The sequence below is a fragment of the Gadus morhua genome, chromosome 22 (genome assembly GCF_902167405.1).
Source record: "Gadus morhua chromosome 22, gadMor3.0, whole genome shotgun sequence".
NCBI lineage: Eukaryota > Metazoa > Chordata > Actinopteri > Gadiformes > Gadidae > Gadus > Gadus morhua.
This window is the reverse complement of record NC_044069.1, coordinates 234,309-255,000: the sequence shown is the minus strand read 5'-3', so window position 1 is coordinate 255,000 and position 20,692 is coordinate 234,309. Positions and strand designations below refer to the sequence as shown.

The 20,692-nt window shown below is 49.4% G+C and overlaps 1 protein-coding gene across 4 annotated transcripts in view; it reads right to left on the bottom strand.

Annotated features, from left to right (window-relative positions):
- The window catches only part of dbpa (D site albumin promoter binding protein a), a 21,912-nt gene extending 6,671 nt beyond the window's left edge, over positions 1-15,241 (bottom strand). Inside the window, exons 1-3 of one of the 4 annotated variants that reach the window (XM_030347361.1) lie at positions 14,080-15,241; positions 6,989-7,254; positions 6,129-6,309 (exon numbers count right to left, since the gene is read on the bottom strand). In XM_030347361.1, the coding sequence (XP_030203221.1) occupies positions 6,129-6,309; positions 6,989-7,254; positions 14,080-14,272 (640 nt within the window). In that variant the 5' untranslated portion in view covers positions 14,273-15,241. The remainder of the gene's footprint in view (positions 1-6,128; positions 6,310-6,988; positions 7,255-14,079) is intronic. The other 3 variants (XM_030347362.1, XM_030347363.1, XM_030347364.1) reach the window with 3 other exon arrangements.
- Positions 15,242-20,692: the final 5,451 nt, after the last annotated feature.

Genomic DNA, 20,692 nt, shown 5'->3' with positions numbered 1-20,692 from the left:
AAGAACAGTGAAGAACAGTGAGGAACAGAACAGTGAGGAACAGTGAGGAACAGAATAGTGAAGAACAGTGAGGAACAGTGAAGAACAGTGAGGAACAGAACCGTGAGGAACAGTGAGGAACAGAACAGTGAAGAACAGTGAGGAACAGTGAGGAACAGAACAGTGAGGAACAGAACAGTGAGGAACAGTGAGGAACAGAACAGTGAGGAACAGTGAGGAAAAGTGAGGAACAGAACAGTGAGGAACAGAACAGTGAGGAACAGTGAGGAACAGAACAGTGAGGAATAGTGAGGAACAGAACAGTGAGGAACAGAACAGTGAGGAACAGAACAGTGAGGAACAGTGAAGAACAGAACAGTGAGGAACAGTGAGGAACAGAACATTGAGGAACAGAACAGTGAGGAACAAAACAGTGAGGAACAGAACAGTGAGGAACAGAACAGTGAGGAACAGTGAGGAACAGAACAGTGAGGAACAGTGAGGAACAGAACAGTGAGGAACAGTGAGGAACAGAACAGTGAAGAACAGTGAAGAACAGTGAGGAACAGTGAGGAACTGTGAAGAGCAGTGAGGAACTGTGAAGAGCAGTGAAGAACAGTGAAGAACAGTGAGGAACAGAACAGTGAGGAACATAACAGTGAAGAACAGTGAGGAACAGTGAGGAACAGTGAAGAACAGTGAGGAACAGAACAGTGAGGAACAGTGAGAAACAGTGAGGAACAGTGAGGAACAGAACAGTGAAGAACAGTGAGGAACAGTGAAGAACAGTGAAGAACAGTGAGGGACAGTGAAGAACAGTGAAGAACAGTGAGGAACAGAACAGTGAGGAACAGTGAGGAACAGAACAGTGAAGAACAGTGAGGAACAGTGAGGAGCAGTGAGGAACAGAACAGTGAGGAACAGTGAGGAACAGAACAGTGAGGAACAGAACAGTGAGGAACAGAACAGTGAGGAACAGTGAGGAACAGAACAGTGAGGAACAGTGAGGAAAAGTGAGGAACAGAACAGTGAGGAACAGAACAGTGAGGAACAGTGAGGAACAGAACAGTGAGGAACAGAACAGTGAGGAACAGAACAGTGAGGAACAGAACAGTGAGGAACAGTGAGGAACAAAACAGTGAGGAACAGAACAGTGAGGAACAGAACAGTGAGGAACAGTGAGGAACAGAACAGTGAGGAACAGTGAGGAACAGAACAGTGAGGAACAGAACAGTGAGGAACAGTGAGGAACAGAACAGTGAGGAACAGTGAGGAACAGAACAGTGAGGAACAGAACAGTGAGGAACAGTGAGGAACAGAACAGTGAGGAACAGTGAGGAACAGAACAGTGAGGAACAGAACAGTGAGGAACAGTGAGGAACAGAACAGTGAGGAACAGAACAGTGAGGAACAGTGAGGAACAGTGAGGAACAGAACAGTGAGGAACAGAACAGTGAGGAACAGTGAGGAACAGAACAGTGAGGAACAGAACAGTGAGGAACAGAACAGTGAGGAACAGTGAGGAACAGTGAGGAACAGAACAGTGAGGAACAGTCTCCCACACAGCCGCTGCTAAGCTTCATTTCGTGTCTCTAAGCAGGAGGCAGTGAATCCTCCCCCCCCCCCTCCCCCCCACTCACACACTTTCTAGGTCTTCTCCCCCTCTCTCTCCCCCGTTCTGCCTGCTGCTCTCCCCTGCTTTGTGTTCCCCAGCAGTGAACCAGATCCTGGTTCAGAGGAACAGCTGTGATCAGCTCTGCACTAGGCGCGTTAGCTGGCTAGCTTAGCGTGATGATGGGGAGTGTGTGTGTGTGTGTGTGTGTGTGTGTGTGTGTGTGTGTGTGTGTGTGTGTGTGTGTGTGTGTGTGTGTGTGTGTGTGTGTGTGTGTGTGTGCGGAGGCAGGCATCAAAGTGTGTGTAGCATCATCTGGAGGCCATGCTCCCTGATGACATAGGCCTTGATGTGCACTACACTACGCTACGCTAGGCTAGGCTAGGCTAGGCTATCTTCCACTGTTGTAGCGGTTGGACACAGCGGCGTAACCTCACAGTGTCTTCCGCCATTTTGGGAGCATAGGAGCGTTGGAATGAAAGTTATTAGTAACATTTAACAATTATTGTTTTAGTATATACTACACGTGAACACTCCAAAAATAAACAAGATGACACTTTTTGCCAGGATTTATTTGTTTATATTAGCGTGATGACGATCGTCACGCAACATCCCGAGTTGAGATCTCGATCATGGGATATTGCCCAATATCCAGAGTTAGCGAACCAATCAAATTGCGCCATCTTAGGAGGTTGACGTGTAGCATTATGTTAATAGTTTGCAGGGCTTGTTGGTCATCAGTAATTCGTTTTGTAGCTATTTGGCAATATGAGAAGTTATCGTGTTTGAAACGGACAGTATCTGGGGAGAGAATTCCCATGATGCATTCTGATGTAGAAGCCTTTCAACTCTAATATGCCATGCTATATGCTGTGCTTTAATACATATATTGTTATTTATATGTTTATGATATATGCTATCTCTAATGAACAAGGCCATGGTCCATGCAATATGGTATTGATAGCTCTGTGCTAGGCTAACTCTGTGCTGCTCTGCTAGCATTGTGTTGGGCTGATGTCTCCAGTAGGCGCCTAACACATTTCTCTGCACATCTCGCAATAGTCCCAGAAGAACTCCCCTGTCTGACCCCAGTTTCCTGTTGTTTTATGATGAGGAAAACATGGCAGGGGTTTAGCTAACCATGCTAACAGGAAGCCTCGGCAAAACTTCACGATCATTATTATTGTTAGAAATATTATCACTGTATTATAAGCGTACATGTTTTAATGATATTATCCTGTAATACTTTAGTTTTAGTTGTTATATAATAGGTTGGATTAGAAGTAGCTCTACTAAATGCAGTAGTACTAGCGATACTAGTGCTACTTTGATAACTGTGGGGGACTTGTCGTTTTGGTTTCCATTTGGAAAATCACCAGCCAGAAGGAATGTTTAGGAGGAAGTGTGTCACGTAAAAGGTGCTCCCCCCCTCAACCTAAACACCGTCAGTTCACCAGCCAGAAGGAATGTTTAGGAGGAAGTGTGTCACATAAAAGGTGCTCCCCCCCTCAACCTAAACACCGTCAGTTCACCAGCCAGGAGGAATGTTTAGGAGGAAGTGTGTCACATAAAAGGTGCCCCCCCCCCTCAACCCCGTCAGTTCCTTCACATGACTTAAGGCTCCTTCCTTCAATACTAGATTAGAGCTTCCTGTCCTGATTATAGTGCACATGTCCCCCAAGCAAACACTGTATTAATGTGTCTAATGTAGCACAGCCATGTTTAATAAAGTGGGATGTAGCATAGCATAGCCTGGTACATTATAGTGTAATGAAGCATAGCATTTCATAGCAGAGCAGGGTATATTAAAGTGTTATATATAGCATATTATACAATGGGGGACCTAAATCCAGCGATCTAATTGGTTCCCAACTGTTGTATAATTAGCGTATACACAACTGCTATGACGCCCGATCATTTTGTGAAAATTTCACTCCGCGCCTTGAAGAGGAAACCGTTACAAAGTATCGTAAGAAACTATCACACGGAGATTTAACTTGACCATGGAGGAGGGGATTCACTAGCTGGGAAATATATTTACTAGTATTTTTACTAGTGTGTGTGGAGTCATTTTGCCATAATTTTAACAGTTGTATAAAAGCAATAGCACAGTTCACAGTTCACTGAAGCATAAAATCGGCGTAAATAAATAAATTGCCGGCGAACCGCTCTATCGGAGCCTTCTCTCGGAGGGACGCTAAAGTGTGTTGCATAGCGACCGTCGATGCATCGCGGCAGCCAGGAGGGACTACTTTTTTGTATTCTTTAATAAAAACGGCTATTTTGACTTTCTTGGTTTCTTTTTAAATGTAGTGTGTCTATGACTTTCGTTTCGCCATAGCAGCAACCGTTGTATAAAAGCAATAGATCACTTCAGTCAGTGGCATGTGCTCATTATACCACTGTGAAGGGGGTCGCCGGCCCTCCGCTGCGCGTCGGGGCCGGACAACGCCCCTTAACAGTGGTATAATGAGCACCTACCACAGCCTGGCGTGATCTATTGCTTAAACATAGCATTGCATATGCTAGTGCAATGTATCATAGCATGGTCAATCGTGCCAATGCAATAAATGAAAAGTGGAATATTACCGTGTATTGCAGCATATCAATAGCATAGAATATTCCAGCATATTATAGTATAATATAGTATAGCTTATTATATTAGAAGAATAGTAGCATAGTGTAGCATGTAACAGCATAATAAAGTGCTAAATATAATAGTAGCATAACAAATTCAGGTATATTATACTGTAACGTAGCATTGTCACATAGCATATTACAGTATATTCTAGTGTAATATAGCATAGTCTCATAGCATATTACACGGTTTTGTAATGTAATATAAACCAGTATCATAGCATATTACAGTGTTTTACAGTGTAATATAGCATGGTAGCATAGCAATATTCCTTCAGGGCTTCATTGATTTGCCACAGTAGAGCTTTCTCTCTCTCTCTCTCCCACATTCTCTAGCTCGCCCGCTGTCGCTCATTTACTCTCTTAACCTCTTGATCTCTCTCTCTCTCTCTCCCTCCCTCTCCCCCTCCCTCTCCCTCTCACCCTCTCGCTTCACTTCGCTCTGCAGCAGCACGTGACGCTAGCCTGCACATGGCCCAGCGTGTGAGAGAGAGAGAGAGAGAGAGAGAGAGAGAGAGAGAGAGAGAGAGAGAGAGAGAGAGAGAGAGAGAGAGTCAGAGAGAGAGAGAGCGAGCGCGAGAGAGAGAGAGAGAGAGAGAGAGAGAGAGAGAGAGAGAGAGAGAGAGAGCAATAGAGAGAGAGAGAGAGAGAGAGAGAGAGAGAGAGAGAGAGAGAGAGAGAGAGAGAGAGAGAGCTACAATGAGAAAAAGAGCAAGAGAGAGAGCGGGAGAGAGCCACACATAGAGAGAGAGAGAGAGAGAGAGAGAGAGAGAGAGAGAGAGAGAGAGAGAGAGAGAGAGAGAGAGAGAGAGAGAGAGAGAGAGAGAGAGAGAGTGTTGAAGAGTTTTCAAAACACTCTTCAACGGCCTCTCCCCCACTGGCAATCTCCCTCCTTCTCTCCCCTCCCCCTTCCTCCCTCCTTCTCTCCCCTCCCCCCTCCCTCCCTCCCTCCCTCCCTCCGTCTCTCCTGCAGTGGAATAAATGCACAGTCAGTCTTTTCGTTAACTCCTTATCGTCCAGTAGATATCAGAGTATATATACACTGAAAGCTGTAGTGCCATATTAATATACTAAACACCAGACATCTGAGTATGAATACACTCTGAATACCGTAGTGCTGTATTAACATACTACACACACGACATCAGAGTATAAACATATAGATATAAATATTTATTCAATACAATAAATAATATACTGTGCATGCAATGCCCAAATTGCTAGCTGTTAGCCTTTTTTAGCAAGAATGCTAGCTATGATAAGCCTCTGTGAACCTGAATGCTTGCTGTGGTTAGCGTGACATAGCCCTAATGCTAGCTGTCTTTGGCGTCTTTTTGCCTGATTGCTAGCTGTGATAAGCGTATTATAGCCTTAATGCTAGCTTTGATCAACATGGTTTAGCCTGACTTCTAGCTGTGGTGAGCCTGTTTAAGCCTGAATGCTAGCTGTTGTTAGCATGTTTGAGCCTGAATGCTAGCTGTTGTTAGCGTGTATTTAGCCTGAACTCTGAGAACAGTTCACTTTACCATCCTTCAATCTACTCCATCATCCTCCCTCTCTCTCTCTCTCCCTCTCCCTCCCTCTCCCCCCCTCTCTCTCTCTCCCTCTCTCTCTCTCTTGCTCTTTTTCTCATTGTAGCTTTCTCTCTCTCTCTCTCTCTCTCTCTCTCTCCCTCTCCCTCTCTCTCTCTCTCTCTCTCTCTCTCTCTCTCTCTCTCTCTCTCTCTCTCTCTCTCTCTCTCTCATATTCATGGCTGGATGAATCATGTTCAATAAAGTGTTCATAACATACAAACACACACACACACACACACACACACACACACACACACACACACACACACACACACACACACACACACACACACACACACACACACACACACACACAGGCCACTCACCATGCAGACACTCCGGCGCTGCTCCCATGATGCTTTGCGGTGGCGGCGGCTGCACCGTCTCCAGACCGATGAGCGAGGAAGAGGAGGAAGAGGAGGACATGGAGGAGGAAGAGGAGGAGCAGGGAGGAGGAGAGGAGGGCGGACACTGAGAACTCTGGTTGGGCACCGCGGACTGGGGGCTCTGGGAGGAGGAGGGGGGAGGAGGGGGAGGAGGAGGGGGAGGGAGGAGGAGGAGGAGGAGGATGGGGGAGGAGAGGGAGACAACATAGATAGGAGGAGAGAGGAGAAAAGCCATATTTCAATGTAAACCATCACTGAATGCACAGCCAATCAGAGGGTTAGTTCAGCCCAGTTGGGGTGGTCTGTGTTACCCCATGGGGGGCTGGGGGAGATGGTCTGTGTTACCCAGGGTGTTTCTAGGTGTTTTAGGTGGTCTGTGTGGTTCTGTGAGGTTCCGGTTCTTTGGGGTTCTGGTTCTGTGTAGTTCTGTATGGTTCTGTGGGGTTCTGGTTCTGTGCGGTTCTGTGAGTTTCTGTGTGGTTCTGTGTGGTTCTGTGTGGTTCTGTGGTTCTGGTTCTGTGTGGTTCTGTGTGGTTCTGTGCGGTTCTGTGTGGTTCTGTGGTTCTGGTTCTGTGTGGTTCTAGTAGTTCTGTGAGGTTCTGTGTGGTTCTAGTAGTTCTGTGTGGTTCTGTGCGGTTCTGGTTCTGTGTGGTTCTGTGGTTCTGGTTCTGTGTGGTTCTGGTTCTGTGCGGTTCTGGTTCTGTGCGGTTCTGGTTCTGTGTGGTTCTAGTAGTTCTGTGGTTCTGTGTGGTTCTGTGCGGTTCTGGTTCCAGACGGTTCCAGGCGGTTCCGTGTTCTACCTGCGAGGGGATCTGTGCGGTGGCCGAGCTGGGCCCGTTGGTGTGCATGCCCATGCCGTTCTCCGTGAGGAACTCCTCCAGGTCCATGTACTGCAGCTGGAACAGACCCCCGTCGCACGGCAGGGTGCGCTCCCACAGCAGGGGCCCCAGGAAGGCCGACTGGGAGCTGGGCCGCAGGGGCCCCGCGCCCGGGGGCCCCCCCGCCGGCACCGCCGGGGGGGGGGCCCCCACCGCCTCCTCCTCGGGGTCTGGGGGCTTGGCCTTGTCTGGAGGGGGACAGACGGGTCAGAGAGAGACAGACGGGTCAGAGAGAGACAGACGGGTCAGAGAGAGACAGGTCAGAGAGAGACAGACGGGTCAGAGAGAGACAGATGGGTCAGAGAGGGACAGGTCAGAGAGAGACAGACGGGTCAGAGAGAGACAGACGGATCAGAGAGAGACAGGTCAGAGAGAGACAGACGGGTCAGAGAGAGACAGACGGGTCAGAGAGTGACAGGTCAGAGAGAGACAGGTCAGAGAGTGACAGGTCAGAGAGAGACAGGTCAGAGAGAGACAGACGGGTCAGAGAAAGACAGGTCAGAGAGAGACAGGTCAGAGAGTGACAGGTCAGAGAGAGACAGACAGGTCAGAGAGAGACAGACGGGTCAGAGAGTGACAGGTCAGAGAGAGACAGGTCAGAGAGAGACAGACGGGTCAGAGAGAGACAGGTCAGAGAGAGACAGACGGGTCAGAGAGAGACAGGTCAGAGAGAGACCGACAGGTCAGAGAGAGACAGACAGGTCAGAGAGAAAGACGGGTCAGAGAGAGAAAGACGGGTCAGAGAGAGAAAGACGGGTTAGAGAGAGACAGACGGGTCAGAGAGAGAAAGACGGGTCAGAGAGAGACAGACGGGTCAGAGAGAGAAAGACGGGTCAGAGAGAGACAGACGGGTCAGAGAGAGACAGGTCAGAGAGAGACAGGTCAGAGAGAGACAGACAGGTCAGAGAGAGACAGACAGGTCCGGGAGAAAGACGGGTCAGAGAGAGAAAGACGGGTCAGAGAGAGACAGACGGTTCAGAGAGAGACAGGTCAGAGAGAGACAGACGGGTCAGAGAGAGACAGGTCAGAGAGAGACAGACGGGTCAGCGAGAGACAGGTCAGAGAGAGACAGACGGGTTAGAGAGAGACAGACGGGTCAGAGAGTGACAGGTCAGAGAGTGACAGGTCAGAGAGAGACAGGTCAGAGAGTGACAGGTCAGAGAGAGACAGACAGGTCAGAGAGAGACAGACGGGTCAGAGAGAGACAGACGGGTCAGAGAGAGACAGGTCAGAGAGAGACAGACGGGTCAGAGAGAGACAGACGGGTCAGAGAGTGACAGGTCAGAGAGAGACAGGTCAGAGAGAGACAGGTCAGAGAGAGACAGACAGGTTAGAGAGAGACAGACGGGTCAGAGAGAAAGACGGGTCAGAGAGAGAAAGACGGGTCAGAGAGAGACAGACGGGTCAGAGAGAGAAAGACGGGTCAGAGAGCGACAGACGGGTCAGAGAGAGACAGGTCAGAGAGAGACAGACGGGTCAGAGAGAGACAGGTCAGAGAGAGACAGGTCAGAGAGAGACAGACGGGTCGGAGAGAGACAGGTCAGAGAGAGACAGACGGGTCAGAGAGAGACAGACGGGTCAGAGAGAGAAAGACGGGTCAGAGAGAGACAGACAGGTCAGAGAGAGAGAAAGACGGGTTAGAGAGAGACAGACGGGTCAGAGAGTGACAGGTCAGAGAGTGACAGGTCAGAGAGAGACAGGTCAGAGAGTGACAGGTCAGAGAGAGACAGACAGGTCAGAGAGAGACAGACGGGTCAGAGAGAGACAGACGGGTCAGAGAGAGACAGGTCAGAGAGAGACAGACGGGTCAGAGAGAGACAGACGGGTCAGAGAGTGACAGGTCAGAGAGAGACAGGTCAGAGAGAGACAGGTCAGAGAGAGACAGACAGGTTAGAGAGAGACAGACGGGTCAGAGAGAAAGACGGGTCAGAGAGAGAAAGACGGGTCAGAGAGAGACAGACGGGTCAGAGAGAGAAAGACGGGTCAGAGAGCGACAGACGGGTCAGAGAGAGACAGGCGGGTCAGAGAGAGAAAGACGGGTCAGAGAGACAGGCGGGTCAGAGAGAGAAAGACGGGTCAGAGAGACAGCCGGGTCAGAGAGAGAAAGACGGGTCAGAGAGAGACAGACGGGTCAGAGAGAGACAGGTCCGAGAGAGACAGACGGGTCAGAGAGAGACAGATGGGTCAGAGAGAGACAGACGGGTCAGAGAGAGAGACGGTTTAGAGAGAGAGACGGGTTAGAGGGGGACAGACGGGTCAGAGAGAGACAGGTCAGAGAGAGAGACGGTTTAGAGAGAGAGAGAGACGGGTCAGAGAGAGACAGGTCAGAGAGAGAGACGGTTTAGAGAGAGAGAGAGACGGATCAGAGAGAGAGACGGTTTAGCGAGATAGAGAGACGGGTTAGGGGGACAGACGGGTTAGGGGGGGACAGACGGGTTGGGGGGGGACAGACGGGTTAGGGGGACAGACGGGTTAGGGGAAGAGAGACGGGTTAGGGGGACAGACGGGTTAGAGCGGGACAGACGGGTTAGGGGGACAGACGGGTCAGAGCGGGACAGACGGGCAGAGGTGGGTAGGAACGCGCTACATTTACTCTGTTACAAATACTTGAGTAACATTTTCGATAAATTGTAATTTTAGGAGTAGTTTTATTGCAACATACTTTTACTTTTACTTGAGTAAATATTTGAAGAAAGAACGGTACTTTTACGCCGTTCCATTTGGCTACGTGACGGTCGTTACTTTGTTTTTTTAGATCTTTTCTTTTATTACATGCGAGATCTATTTCTATCACGTGAATATTCCTTAGCCCAAGTGAAGGAGTTCAAGTACCTCGGGGTCTTGTTCGCGAGTGAAGGTACTATGGAGCGTGAGATTGGCCGGAGAATCGGAGCAGCGGGGGCGGTATTGCGTTCGCTTTACCGCACCGTTGTTGCGAAAAGAGAGCTGAGCCGCAAGGCAAAGCTCTCGATCTACCGGTCGATCTTCGTTCCTATCCTCACCTATGGTCATGAGGGTTGGGTGATGACCGAAAGGACGAGATCGCGGGTACAAGCGGCCGAGAGGCAATTGAATAACGCCTGCACACACACACAGGCACGCACGCACGCACGCACACGCAGAGTGGTAATCGGGAGAGTTGAGAGAATTCCCTGTGGCCCGATAACTTTTCGGGAGGCGCCGGGTCAACGTCGCAACCAATTCGGTTTTGTCTAGAGGGGAGTAACTGAGCGCCCCCTCCCGAAGTGGCACAGGTCGGCCTTGAACTGCGATTGGTCAGAAAGACGTAACAGCTAATGACAACATTGAACTCTCATGCATGCTCGAACAGAGTGACACACACACACACACACACACACACACACACACACACACACACACACACACACACACACACACACACACACACACACACACACACACACACACACACACACACACACACACACACACATAGTTTTTCACCCACTCCGTATCCAGCTTATTCCATGCTTAAAGCGCCCAGGCTACTATGCGGCGAGCTGGGGCTCTCTTGTTCTCCCCTGCGGTGTATTCCTTGTCCGCATCCCCTGCCATCCAGTTGTCATACGATTCATGCAGACTGATTCCATGGATGTACTTTATTAATAATGTTAGTTAACAGTTACACGTGTATTGGTTTTAATTAATATAATTTTGGATAAACCGAATTTATTTTAATTTTATTTAAAGGTTGATGTATTTAATTTTGCAAAGATTTAATTTGTTATTGTTTTAGTTCAAGGGTTATTCATTTTATTTTTAAAGACCTTATTTATTTTATTTAAAAGGATGTTATTCACATTATCTTTATTTGAACATTGCTGTTTTATATTTTGTTGGTGTCTATTTTGTACCGTTTGTGTTGCTCTGTTTATTTAAAAAAATAAATCGGAGAAACTCAGTACTTGTACTCTTGAGTACTTGAGTAGCCTTTTCACTGCATACTTTTTTACTCTTACTTGAGTAATTATTTTTACGAGTACTTTTACTTCTACTTGAGTAATTATAATCTTAAAGTAACAGTACTTTTACTTGAGTACATTTTTTAGCTACTCTGCCCACCACTGCAGACGGGTTAGAGGGGGACAGAGGGGTTAGGGGGACAGACGGGTTATGGGGACAGACGGGTTAGGGGGACAGACGGGTTAGGGGGACAGATGGGTTAGGGGGGGACAGACGGGTTAGAGCGGGACAGACGGGTTAGGGGGACAGACGGGTTAGGGGGGGACAGACGGGTCAGAGAGAGACAGAGTGGTTGGGGGGGGCAGACTGGTCAGAGAGAGACAGACGGGTCAGAGAGAGACAGAGTGGTTGGGGGGGCAGACGGGTCAGAGAGAGACAGAGTGGTTGGGGGGGGGGCAGACGGGTCAGAGAGAGACAGAGTGGTTGGGGGGGGGCAGACGGGTCAGAGAGAGACAGAGTGGTTGGGGGGGGCAGACGGGTTAGAGAGAGACAGACGGGTTAGGGGGGGGGCAGACGGGTCAGAGAGAGACAGAGTGGTTGGGGGGGGCAGACGGGTCAGAGAGAGACAGACGGGTCAGAGAGAGACAGACGGGTTGGGGGGGGCAGACGGGTCAGAGAAAGACAGAGTGGTTGGGGGGGGGCAGACGGGTTAGAGAGAGACAGACGGGTTAGGGGGGGGGCAGACGGGTCAGAGAGAGACAGAGGGGTCAGAGAGAGACAGACGGGTTAGGGGGGGGGCAGACGGGTCAGAGAGAGACAGAGTGGTTGGGGGGGGGCAGACGGGTCAGAGAGAGACAGAGTGGTTGGGGGGGGGCAGACGGGTTAGAGAGAGACAGACGGGTTAGGGGGGGGCAGACGGGTCAGAGAGAGACAGAGTGGTTGGGGGGGGGCAGACGGGTCAGAGAGAGACAGAGTGGTTAGAGAGAGACAGACGGGTTGGGGGGGGGACGACAAACTGGTTATCTTGATTATGGGCCGACACCGAGTTGAGCGTAGAGCGTCTAGTCACTAACAGACCTTCTTATTGAAGGGTTCTCTTACGATGACAGCGACGAATAGTCGGTTCACTTACTTTCGACATTTATGATTATTTTAGAACTAGATCATTTACAGCAATAATCTATAATTATAATTAGGGTCCGACCGATAAAGGATTTTTAATGCCGATACGATACAAATATTTGGTGATTTAAAAATCCGATATTCCAATATATCGCCCAATATATATTTTAAAAAGAAATTGCAGAAACGTGTTACAAAACATGAACAGATTGGTAATTTGTAGGTATTTATGAGACCTCACAAAAATAATAAGCTAATGCAGCTTAAAAATAAACTTTATTTTATTGTTTTATTTTCAAAACAGAAAAGAACATGTCCTTTGAACAAACACAATAACCCAAAAAAAATAATAATCTAACCCCTAACTGCTCCTTGATGACCTGTCTCTGTACTGTCTAGCCCCTACCAGCTCCTTAATGACCTGTCTCTGTACTGTCTAACCCCTACCTGCTCCTTAATGACCTGTCTCTGTACTGTCTAACCCCTACCTGCTCCTTAACGACCTGTCTCTGTACTGTCTAACCCCTACCTGCTCCTTAATGACCTGTCTCTGTACTGTCTAACCCCTACCTGCTCCTTAATGACCTGTCTCTGTACTGTCTAACCCCTACCTGCTCCTTAATGACCTGTCTCTGTACTGTCTAACCCCTACCTGCTCCTTAATGACCTGTCCCTGTACTGTCTAACCCCTACCTGCTCCTTAATGACCTGTCTCTGTACTGTCTAACCCCAACTGCTCCTTAATGACCTGTCTCTGTACTATCTAACCCTTACCAAGCTCCCCTGACCTCCTGTGTCTCCTGGGAACCAAGAATCTGTGACCTTGAAGAATCCAAAACATCAACCATCAACCAGATAAACAACGTCCAGAATCAGACTGACTCCTTATCACTCTATCAATCACCCAGAGAGAGAGAGAGAGAGAGAGAGAGAGAGCGATACTATATGTTCAGGGACTTGTTTCATCTGCCTGTTTTTCAGAAAGATTGACAGACTGGCTGACTGGCAGACTGAATCAGGAGAGGAGAGGGGGAGGGAGGAGGAGGAGGGAGAAGAGAAAGGAGGAGGGGAGGAACAAAACTTGAAAAAGGATGAGGCTGATGAGAATCGAAGGTTAGAGACCGGGAGATAGTGAACGATGAAGAGAGAGAGAGAGAGAGAGAGAGAGAGAGAGAGAGAGAGAGAGAGAGAGAGAGAGAGAGAGAGAGAGAGAGAGACTTGCAGGAAAGCTGAGGGAAGATAAAGACGAAGAGGATGGGGATTGTGATGAAGACGATGAGAGGAACTGGCGCTGGTAGAAGAGAGACAGAGAGAGAGAGAGGGGGGGGGGGTGCAATGGAGTGGGAGTACATGCGAAGGCGTTAAACAAAGCCAGCAAAGGAGAGGAGATTTTCTCTTCATGATAGATAAGAACACACACATTCAACTCTACGCACACACACACATTCAACTCCACACACACACAAACACACGTATTCAACGACACAGACACATAGACACACACAAACACCCACACACCCACATCCTTCATCCATATTTTCTGATGTGGGGAGGAGACGGCCATGCGCTTGAGTCGGTCAGCTGACTTCAGAGCGCGCGCCTGTCAACTCCTCTCACGTCAACTCTTCTCTCACACAATGAAGCAGTTCCCGGCCGCGTCCACCAGATGGCGTATTGTGTATTTGAGTGTGCGTGCTCGTGCGTGTGTGTGTCCGGTGTGTGTGTGTGTCCGGTGTGTGTGCGTGTGTGTGTGTGTGGTAGGTTCGTCAAAACAACACGACGCCATTTAACTCTCTGAAAGGCTACCAGGGGAACACAGGTGCACGAGCCTGCAAGTGCACGGGGGTGCACGTTATTGCAAAAGGCCAGGGTTGGAATCTACAATTAAATCAAACACACATGCGCAAAAAAAAGAAAAAACATTCGTGCACTCGCGTGCGCGCGCGCACGCCACCAACGTCTCTCACCTTTCATTTCGCAGCAGTCCTTGGCGGCTCGCGGGTCAGCTTTGATTGGCAGTTGGAGCAGAGACTTGAGGCTGGCCATGGAGGTCAAGTGACCGCCGTTCGGTGCACTTCCGGGCGGGTTGCTGCTCCCGAGGTGCGGGCTGGCTCCGGCCGGGTGTTCAGGCGGTAGGAGCTGGGTGAGCGGACGTGACATGGCCGGTGGACCTCGACGCTGACAGGCTCCGTGGGCGTATAGGCCCGCTACGGTCCCCCACACAACACACAACACACCGGGTTCACACGCACAATAATCCCGGTAGGGGGAGGCTGACAGGTGCCCGACGGCCCGGCGGTTAACTCGATGCGAGGCGGCCCGCTGTCCGGTCCATGAAGGCGGGTCTAAAGGGAGGGTCTAGCGGGAGAACGGAGCCATGTCGGCCGGGTGAAGCTCCATGAAGACGGCAGAGAGAACGGATTCCCCTCCGCTCCTCTCTCTCGCTCCCCGGCTGCAGCTCTCTAACTTCACTCCGTCGGGTCGCAGACGGTATAGATCCCGGGCTGCGATCCGACCCCCGATAGTCCCTGTGGTGGTCGGTGGTCTCCGACCGGGAAAAACACCCGAATCCGAAATGAGTCGAAGCGGTGGTGGAGAATGACAGCGCGGCTCAGCAGTCGGACGTGGAGGAGGACCTCAGTGCGTTAGGACGGGAGGAATGGCGCCGTGGGAAGTCTCCGGGATTTAAACCAAACATGGGAAACAAACTTGGAGATAAATGAGCCCCGTTGAGATAGAAAAAAAGCTTAAAAAGTGGGGAAAAAAATAAAAGATTGCGTCAAAAATAATAATGTCCAACAATGTGCGAGTCAAATGGATGGGGCTGATGTCTCTCGTCTCCCTCCCGCCCTCTCCCTCCCTCTCTCGCTCTCACTCACTCTCTTCCCCACACACACACACACACACGTTATTTTCGTCTATCTCGTTCTCTCCCTCTCTCTCTCACCCCTCTCTCTCGCGCGCCACGGGAGGGAGCGGAGAGTCAGCTGGAACCAACACGGGCCGCGCGTGCGTGACGTCAGCGTTCACGAGGAAAGGCGACGGTGGGCGTTGCTCATTTGCATACGAGGCTCCACGGCCCACCGCGAGGAGCCGCTCCCATTGGCCGGGCGTTCGCATGGCTGGCCCGGGCTCACTGCCAGTGTGGACCAATCAGCGTGGCGGCATCGACGCGGTTACGCATGCAAGCCACGCCCATGTGGATAAAGGGGCGTTCCTGCGTGGCATTTGCCCCCCCCCCCCCCCTCGCACTGAGACAAGGCCGTTTAAAAGAGTTTGAAAAAATAGAAACAGGATAAATGAATCGGAATGATGATTAAATGAGATTCCTGATTATGAAACGGTAAAACGGCGCGTTTCCGTGCTTCCCTCGGTCTCTCCCTCGACAGCAGGGGGGGCGGGGAGGGGGGGGGGGGACTGAACGCACATGCGCACTGGCACAGGGCTGCATCACAGTTAACAGAATTCATATTTAAAGGTCTCAGTGACATGTATTTAAAGGGGTCATTCCTACAACCCACAAGGAGTATCCCTGCCCGAGTGCCATCTCAATCAGATTCATTCCCGACCTCTTGATTGGCTGTAGAACGCTATTGGCTGTGCACGTGGCCAAAGCTTAATGTATATGCTATTAAAAAGTACTCGACTATGACTGTTTAATATTACAGGGATGTGTAAACATTGTAATTAGGGAAGTCACACAGTCTCTCTCTCTCTCTCGCTCTCTCTCTCTCGCTCTCTCTCCACATTGAGCACGTGGCCCAAGCACGCGCCGACTGCTGCCTACCGGCGACCCTGTGCCTCTGCTATTGGCTGAAAGTAGGTCACTCTCTACCTCTCCCGGAACCCCATTGGACGAAATTAGGTCACTGGCTCCTCCCACAATGTTCCCCATGCAATTGCCGCGTGAGCAGCCGAGAACAGAAGGCAGAGGGAAAAGATTCACTGTGTGTGTGTGTGTGTGTGTGTGTGTGTGTGTGTGTGTGTGTGTGTGTGTGTGTGTGTGTGTGTGTGTGTGTGTGTGTGTGTGTGTGTGTGTGTGTGTGTGTGTGTGTGTGTGTGTTTAGTCAAATATCTTTTCTGTGAATATCTTTTTATTTGACATTGTATTCCTTACAATTATTTATTACATTGTTTACCTTACTTTGTACTGTTAAAAGTACGTTACCCACGACAATTAAGCTCAAGAAAGAGGAGGCAGAGAGAGAGATAAGGTGAGAGAGAGAGAGGTGTAGAGAGAGATAGAGAGAGAGAGAGAGAGAGAGAGAGAGAGAGAGAGAGAGAGAGAGAGAGAGAGAGAGAGAGAGAGAGAGAGAGAGACCAAATTAAGACTGCATGAGTTCTCCATCTGACAGAACAGCAGCACATGATGCTGAGCAGATTGGATGAACCCTCACGATGAACCTCAGAGGAGAGCGGTGCAGTGGGAGGACCCCCCCCCCCCCCCCAGAGACCCAGGAGGACCCCCCCCCCCCCAGAGACCCATGGAGGACCCCCCCCCCCCCCCAGAGACCCAGGAGGACCCCCCCCAGAGACCCATGGAGGACCCCCCCCCCCCCCCCAGAGACCCAGGAGGACCCCCCCCCCAGAGACCCATGGAGGACCCCCCCCCCCCCCCCAGAGACCCAGGAGGACCCCCCCCCCCCCCCAAGAGACCCAGGAGGACCACCCCCCCCCCCCGAAACCCTGTCCTGTGTCCACTACGGTTGTCCCCTACGGTTGTCCCCTGTCCACTACGGTTGTCCCCTGTCCCCTACGGTTGTCCCCTGCCCTATGTCCACTACGGTTGTCCTATGTCCCCTACGGTTGTCCCCTGCCCTATTTCCTCTACGGTGGTCCCCTGCCCTATGTCCCCTACGGTTGTCCCCTGTCCCCTACGGTTGTCCCCTGCCCTATGTCCCCTACGGTTGTCCCCTGTCCTATGTCCTCTACGGTTGTCCCCTGCCCTATGTCCCCTACGGTTGTCCCCTGTCCCCTACGGTTGTCCCCTGCCCTATGTCCCCTACGGTTGTCCCCTTTCCCCTACGGTTGTCCCCTGCCCTATGTCCCCTACGGTTGTCCCCTGTCCCCTACGGTTGTCCCCTGTCCTATGTCCTCTACGGTTGTCCCCTGCCCTATGTCCCCTACGGTTGTCCCCTGTCCCCTACGGTTGTCCCCTGCCCTATGTCCCCTACGGTTGTCCCCTGCCCTATGTCCCCTACGGTTGTCCCCTGTCCCCTACGGTTGTCCCCTGCCCTATGTCCCCTACGGTTGTCCCCTGCCCTATGTCCCCTACGGTTGTCCCCTGTCCTATGTCCCCTATGGTTGTTTCCATACCGATACCAGGATTGCAAATTCCCCCGATATTTGTTTCTGCAACGTCCACATTTCCACATATACATACGTACATATACATACATAAATATACAGTATATCTATACTATTTCTTAACAGCAAAAGCACAATTTTGCCCTTTATATTTTAAATGAATTGTACTCTTATCTTTCCACGTTACACAGCTCTGTTGACACATTTATTTCATATCTTTAACTGCAGCTGTGCGTTTGGTTTGTCTCATCCTGTGTCATGGTTCTGCCCAGGCGCTGTGCGTTGTTTCCCCTGCCGATAAAGCCTCTCAACGAGTGGGATCGAGAGCTCCAGGTGGATTAGCGGCCGTCTGGTGGAGAGAGTGATCGCCCGCTACAGTACTTAATGTCAGCTCGTATAAACCCTGCTGTGGCCACCAACTGACCGCTTAGTCAAAGCACGGCTCTACAAGCAGGGACTCATTGCGTCCAGATCTCCAGACATTAACGCTGCTATATCGTCATGGTTGAACAGTTAACGCAGAATAAGTCAAACATTAGCCGACAACTATCATTTAAATACTTAAAATATAAAGTATTAGCACAACTATTATTTTCCTCCAACTCCAGACAATACTTCGTAGCCTTTTCTGCTGTTGCTTTATTGACTGCTCTGATGTCTGCTTATGAAGGCCTGTTGAGTTAAACTAAGGTGGAGGCTACACAGTGTAAGGTAGGATTACAGTTAAACTACGCTGGAGGCTACACAGTGTAGGGTTACAGGAGGGTTCACCACCACTCAATGCAGTGGAGAATCTACAGCTGACCCCTGACACACCAAACACCATAACCCGCAGCGATGCCCTTAGATTGGATTAGATTACAGACTGTTTCCAGGGACAAATGAGCGATTTGAAAGTGATTGTGTGTCACTTACACTGCTTTATCTCATTAAACATCCACGGGTAGAGCTTTCTTCGTGTATAGACACAATCCAGTTGAGCGCTGTGGTTGTTTATTTGAACTCCATGAGGCGTCGTCTACCGCCCCCTGGTGGTTCTCCCGCGGTACTGCAGCCCTGCATGGGCTCCGGGACCAACAGATATAACCTACACGTCCACATCCACATTCCGCCCGCTGTGTTTCCAGCAGACGACTGCTACTCTGCATGAAGCGAAGGAGAAACCATGAAGGAACAAGACGCCAATTGCTTGACAAATGTCTAAAAAAAGAATGGCGACATCAAATGTTTACATGTTGAAACTTTCAATGTGTTAAGTGATTTTAATTTAATTAAACTGATCTCCCGTGTTACCACCAGTAAGGGATCCAGTAGGGGAGTCGAGGCTCCCCGAGGCCCCCCGCCGAGGCCACGCCCCCACTTCAGCCCCCCCCACCCTCCATCAGGCCTCCTGCTCCCCCCGTCCAGAGAACACGTGATTAGTTGGCTAGCTCTGGGGCCTCTGGATTCGGTTTTTTACCGTTTCCTTTCCTAATGATATGAACCTGAAATATTTGGAGGAGAGGTTGTTCGAATTCTAAAAATGCTTAGGAAAGGAGCCTCGATGCGTCCTTTAACCCTCCTGCAGCATAGGTTACTCCTGAGTTTCCTTTACGAAAGGAGATAGTGGTATCCCATAATCCTTTACAGCAGCAATATTTGGTTAGTTAGTTGGTTAATAAATAAAATTACATGAAACTTCACAGTGGAAAGTGGTGGAAATGGATTAGCTGCACATAATGTCACTTTATTCGAAGTCTTTGAAGCACTTACAAAATAGCAGTCAAGCATAGCCTAACTGAATTGAAAACCCTAAAGATAATAAAGAACTCAAAGAAGACCAACATCATAATAGTTACTTCCGTTAGCAATAATTTACACCAGAAAAATTAAATGCCAACTTCACGTTTAAGAAAGACTACTGGGGGCAGTTAATTTCAACATCAACATAAGTTTAGCCTCTTTTTTTTAACATGTGAATTAGGATTCAAGTGGCCTAAAATATTCCCGCTGGCCAAGTCCGACCTAAGTGATTCTCACTGTTGGCGACAACCTGATTGAAATCAATATGACAAGAATGCCTGGATCGAAAGATACCTTGTTGTAGTCCATCTTCGGAAATTTGTAGTTTCACACTAGAGACGCTAAAGGTCAGCAATCGCGCAACGAGGTTGGTTAGGAAAAGTCGAGTTTATTTTAATCAGTGCTCTATTTGCCTATGTTCGACAGGAAGCACCTTTTCATCTCTCCTTGACCCAATGACATTTTCCACAAAGGTTAAGGAAAGGAGGAAGACAGACAGGTAGGTTACCTACCTTCCTGCCCTACCTACCTGTCTGTCTGTCTTCCCTACCAACTGTAGGTAGGTAGGTTTGTCAAAAATGACATCAAATTGATCCATCATTCTCGAGGCTAATAAGCGTTTTAATAACAAACTATTGCCTTACTTGGTAAGGGATTACCTCAACGATGGGATGATCTTCAACCTGGAGTCCCTAGAACATGGAACATATGGACATCGTTGCTGTTGGGACAGAGATATGTCAAGTTGTCATGAACCGTCATCCATTTTGTAAAGATCGCTAGTAGTTAGCATGTTCGCTAACTAGCGATTAGCACATATTTGCGATTTTGTAGTTTTGCTTGTTATAAAGGCAATTCCTATACAACATTCAAACGATATAATGCTAATGCGATGGCAATCATTTATTTAATGATTAACACGGGAAACACTAACATTTGTTGGTTTAGATCCTGTCGCATCTTTCGCCCGCAATCTTTTTCTTGATTTTCCATTTTATCGCATGTATGGTGGGAGCAAGCCACAACCCACGTATGCTCTCTAGCTTTCATATCCCCCTTGGGCTATCGCTTATAAGCCGCCTTGGGCTAGTGTCACCAGAGAATGTCTAATCGGAAGAGAGCTGGCCCTCTCTGCTAACTTCCGGTTTCTGAACTGGTTGCGGTAACACATTTGTCCATGTGAGGGCGCTCGCGGGCCAGTGCAGAATGAATGGGAGTCTATTGGGTTTCATTCCACTTTTCTCAGGGAGTCATTTTTGTCAATTAATTTGAAAGTTGCATTCAAAAGGGGGGGGCAAAGATAATACTCAGCTGTATATTGGTTCATTTATCTGTTCTAAAAATCAGTTAAAAAAGACGATAACGGCACATATGTTCAGACTGCCAGAGGTCCTGCTCTACAGCGAGTTGAGTCACTTTGGCACTTCCGCACATTTAAGATGTATATATTATATATAATGTATAACAATTAACCTCAACCGAAGGTCCTCC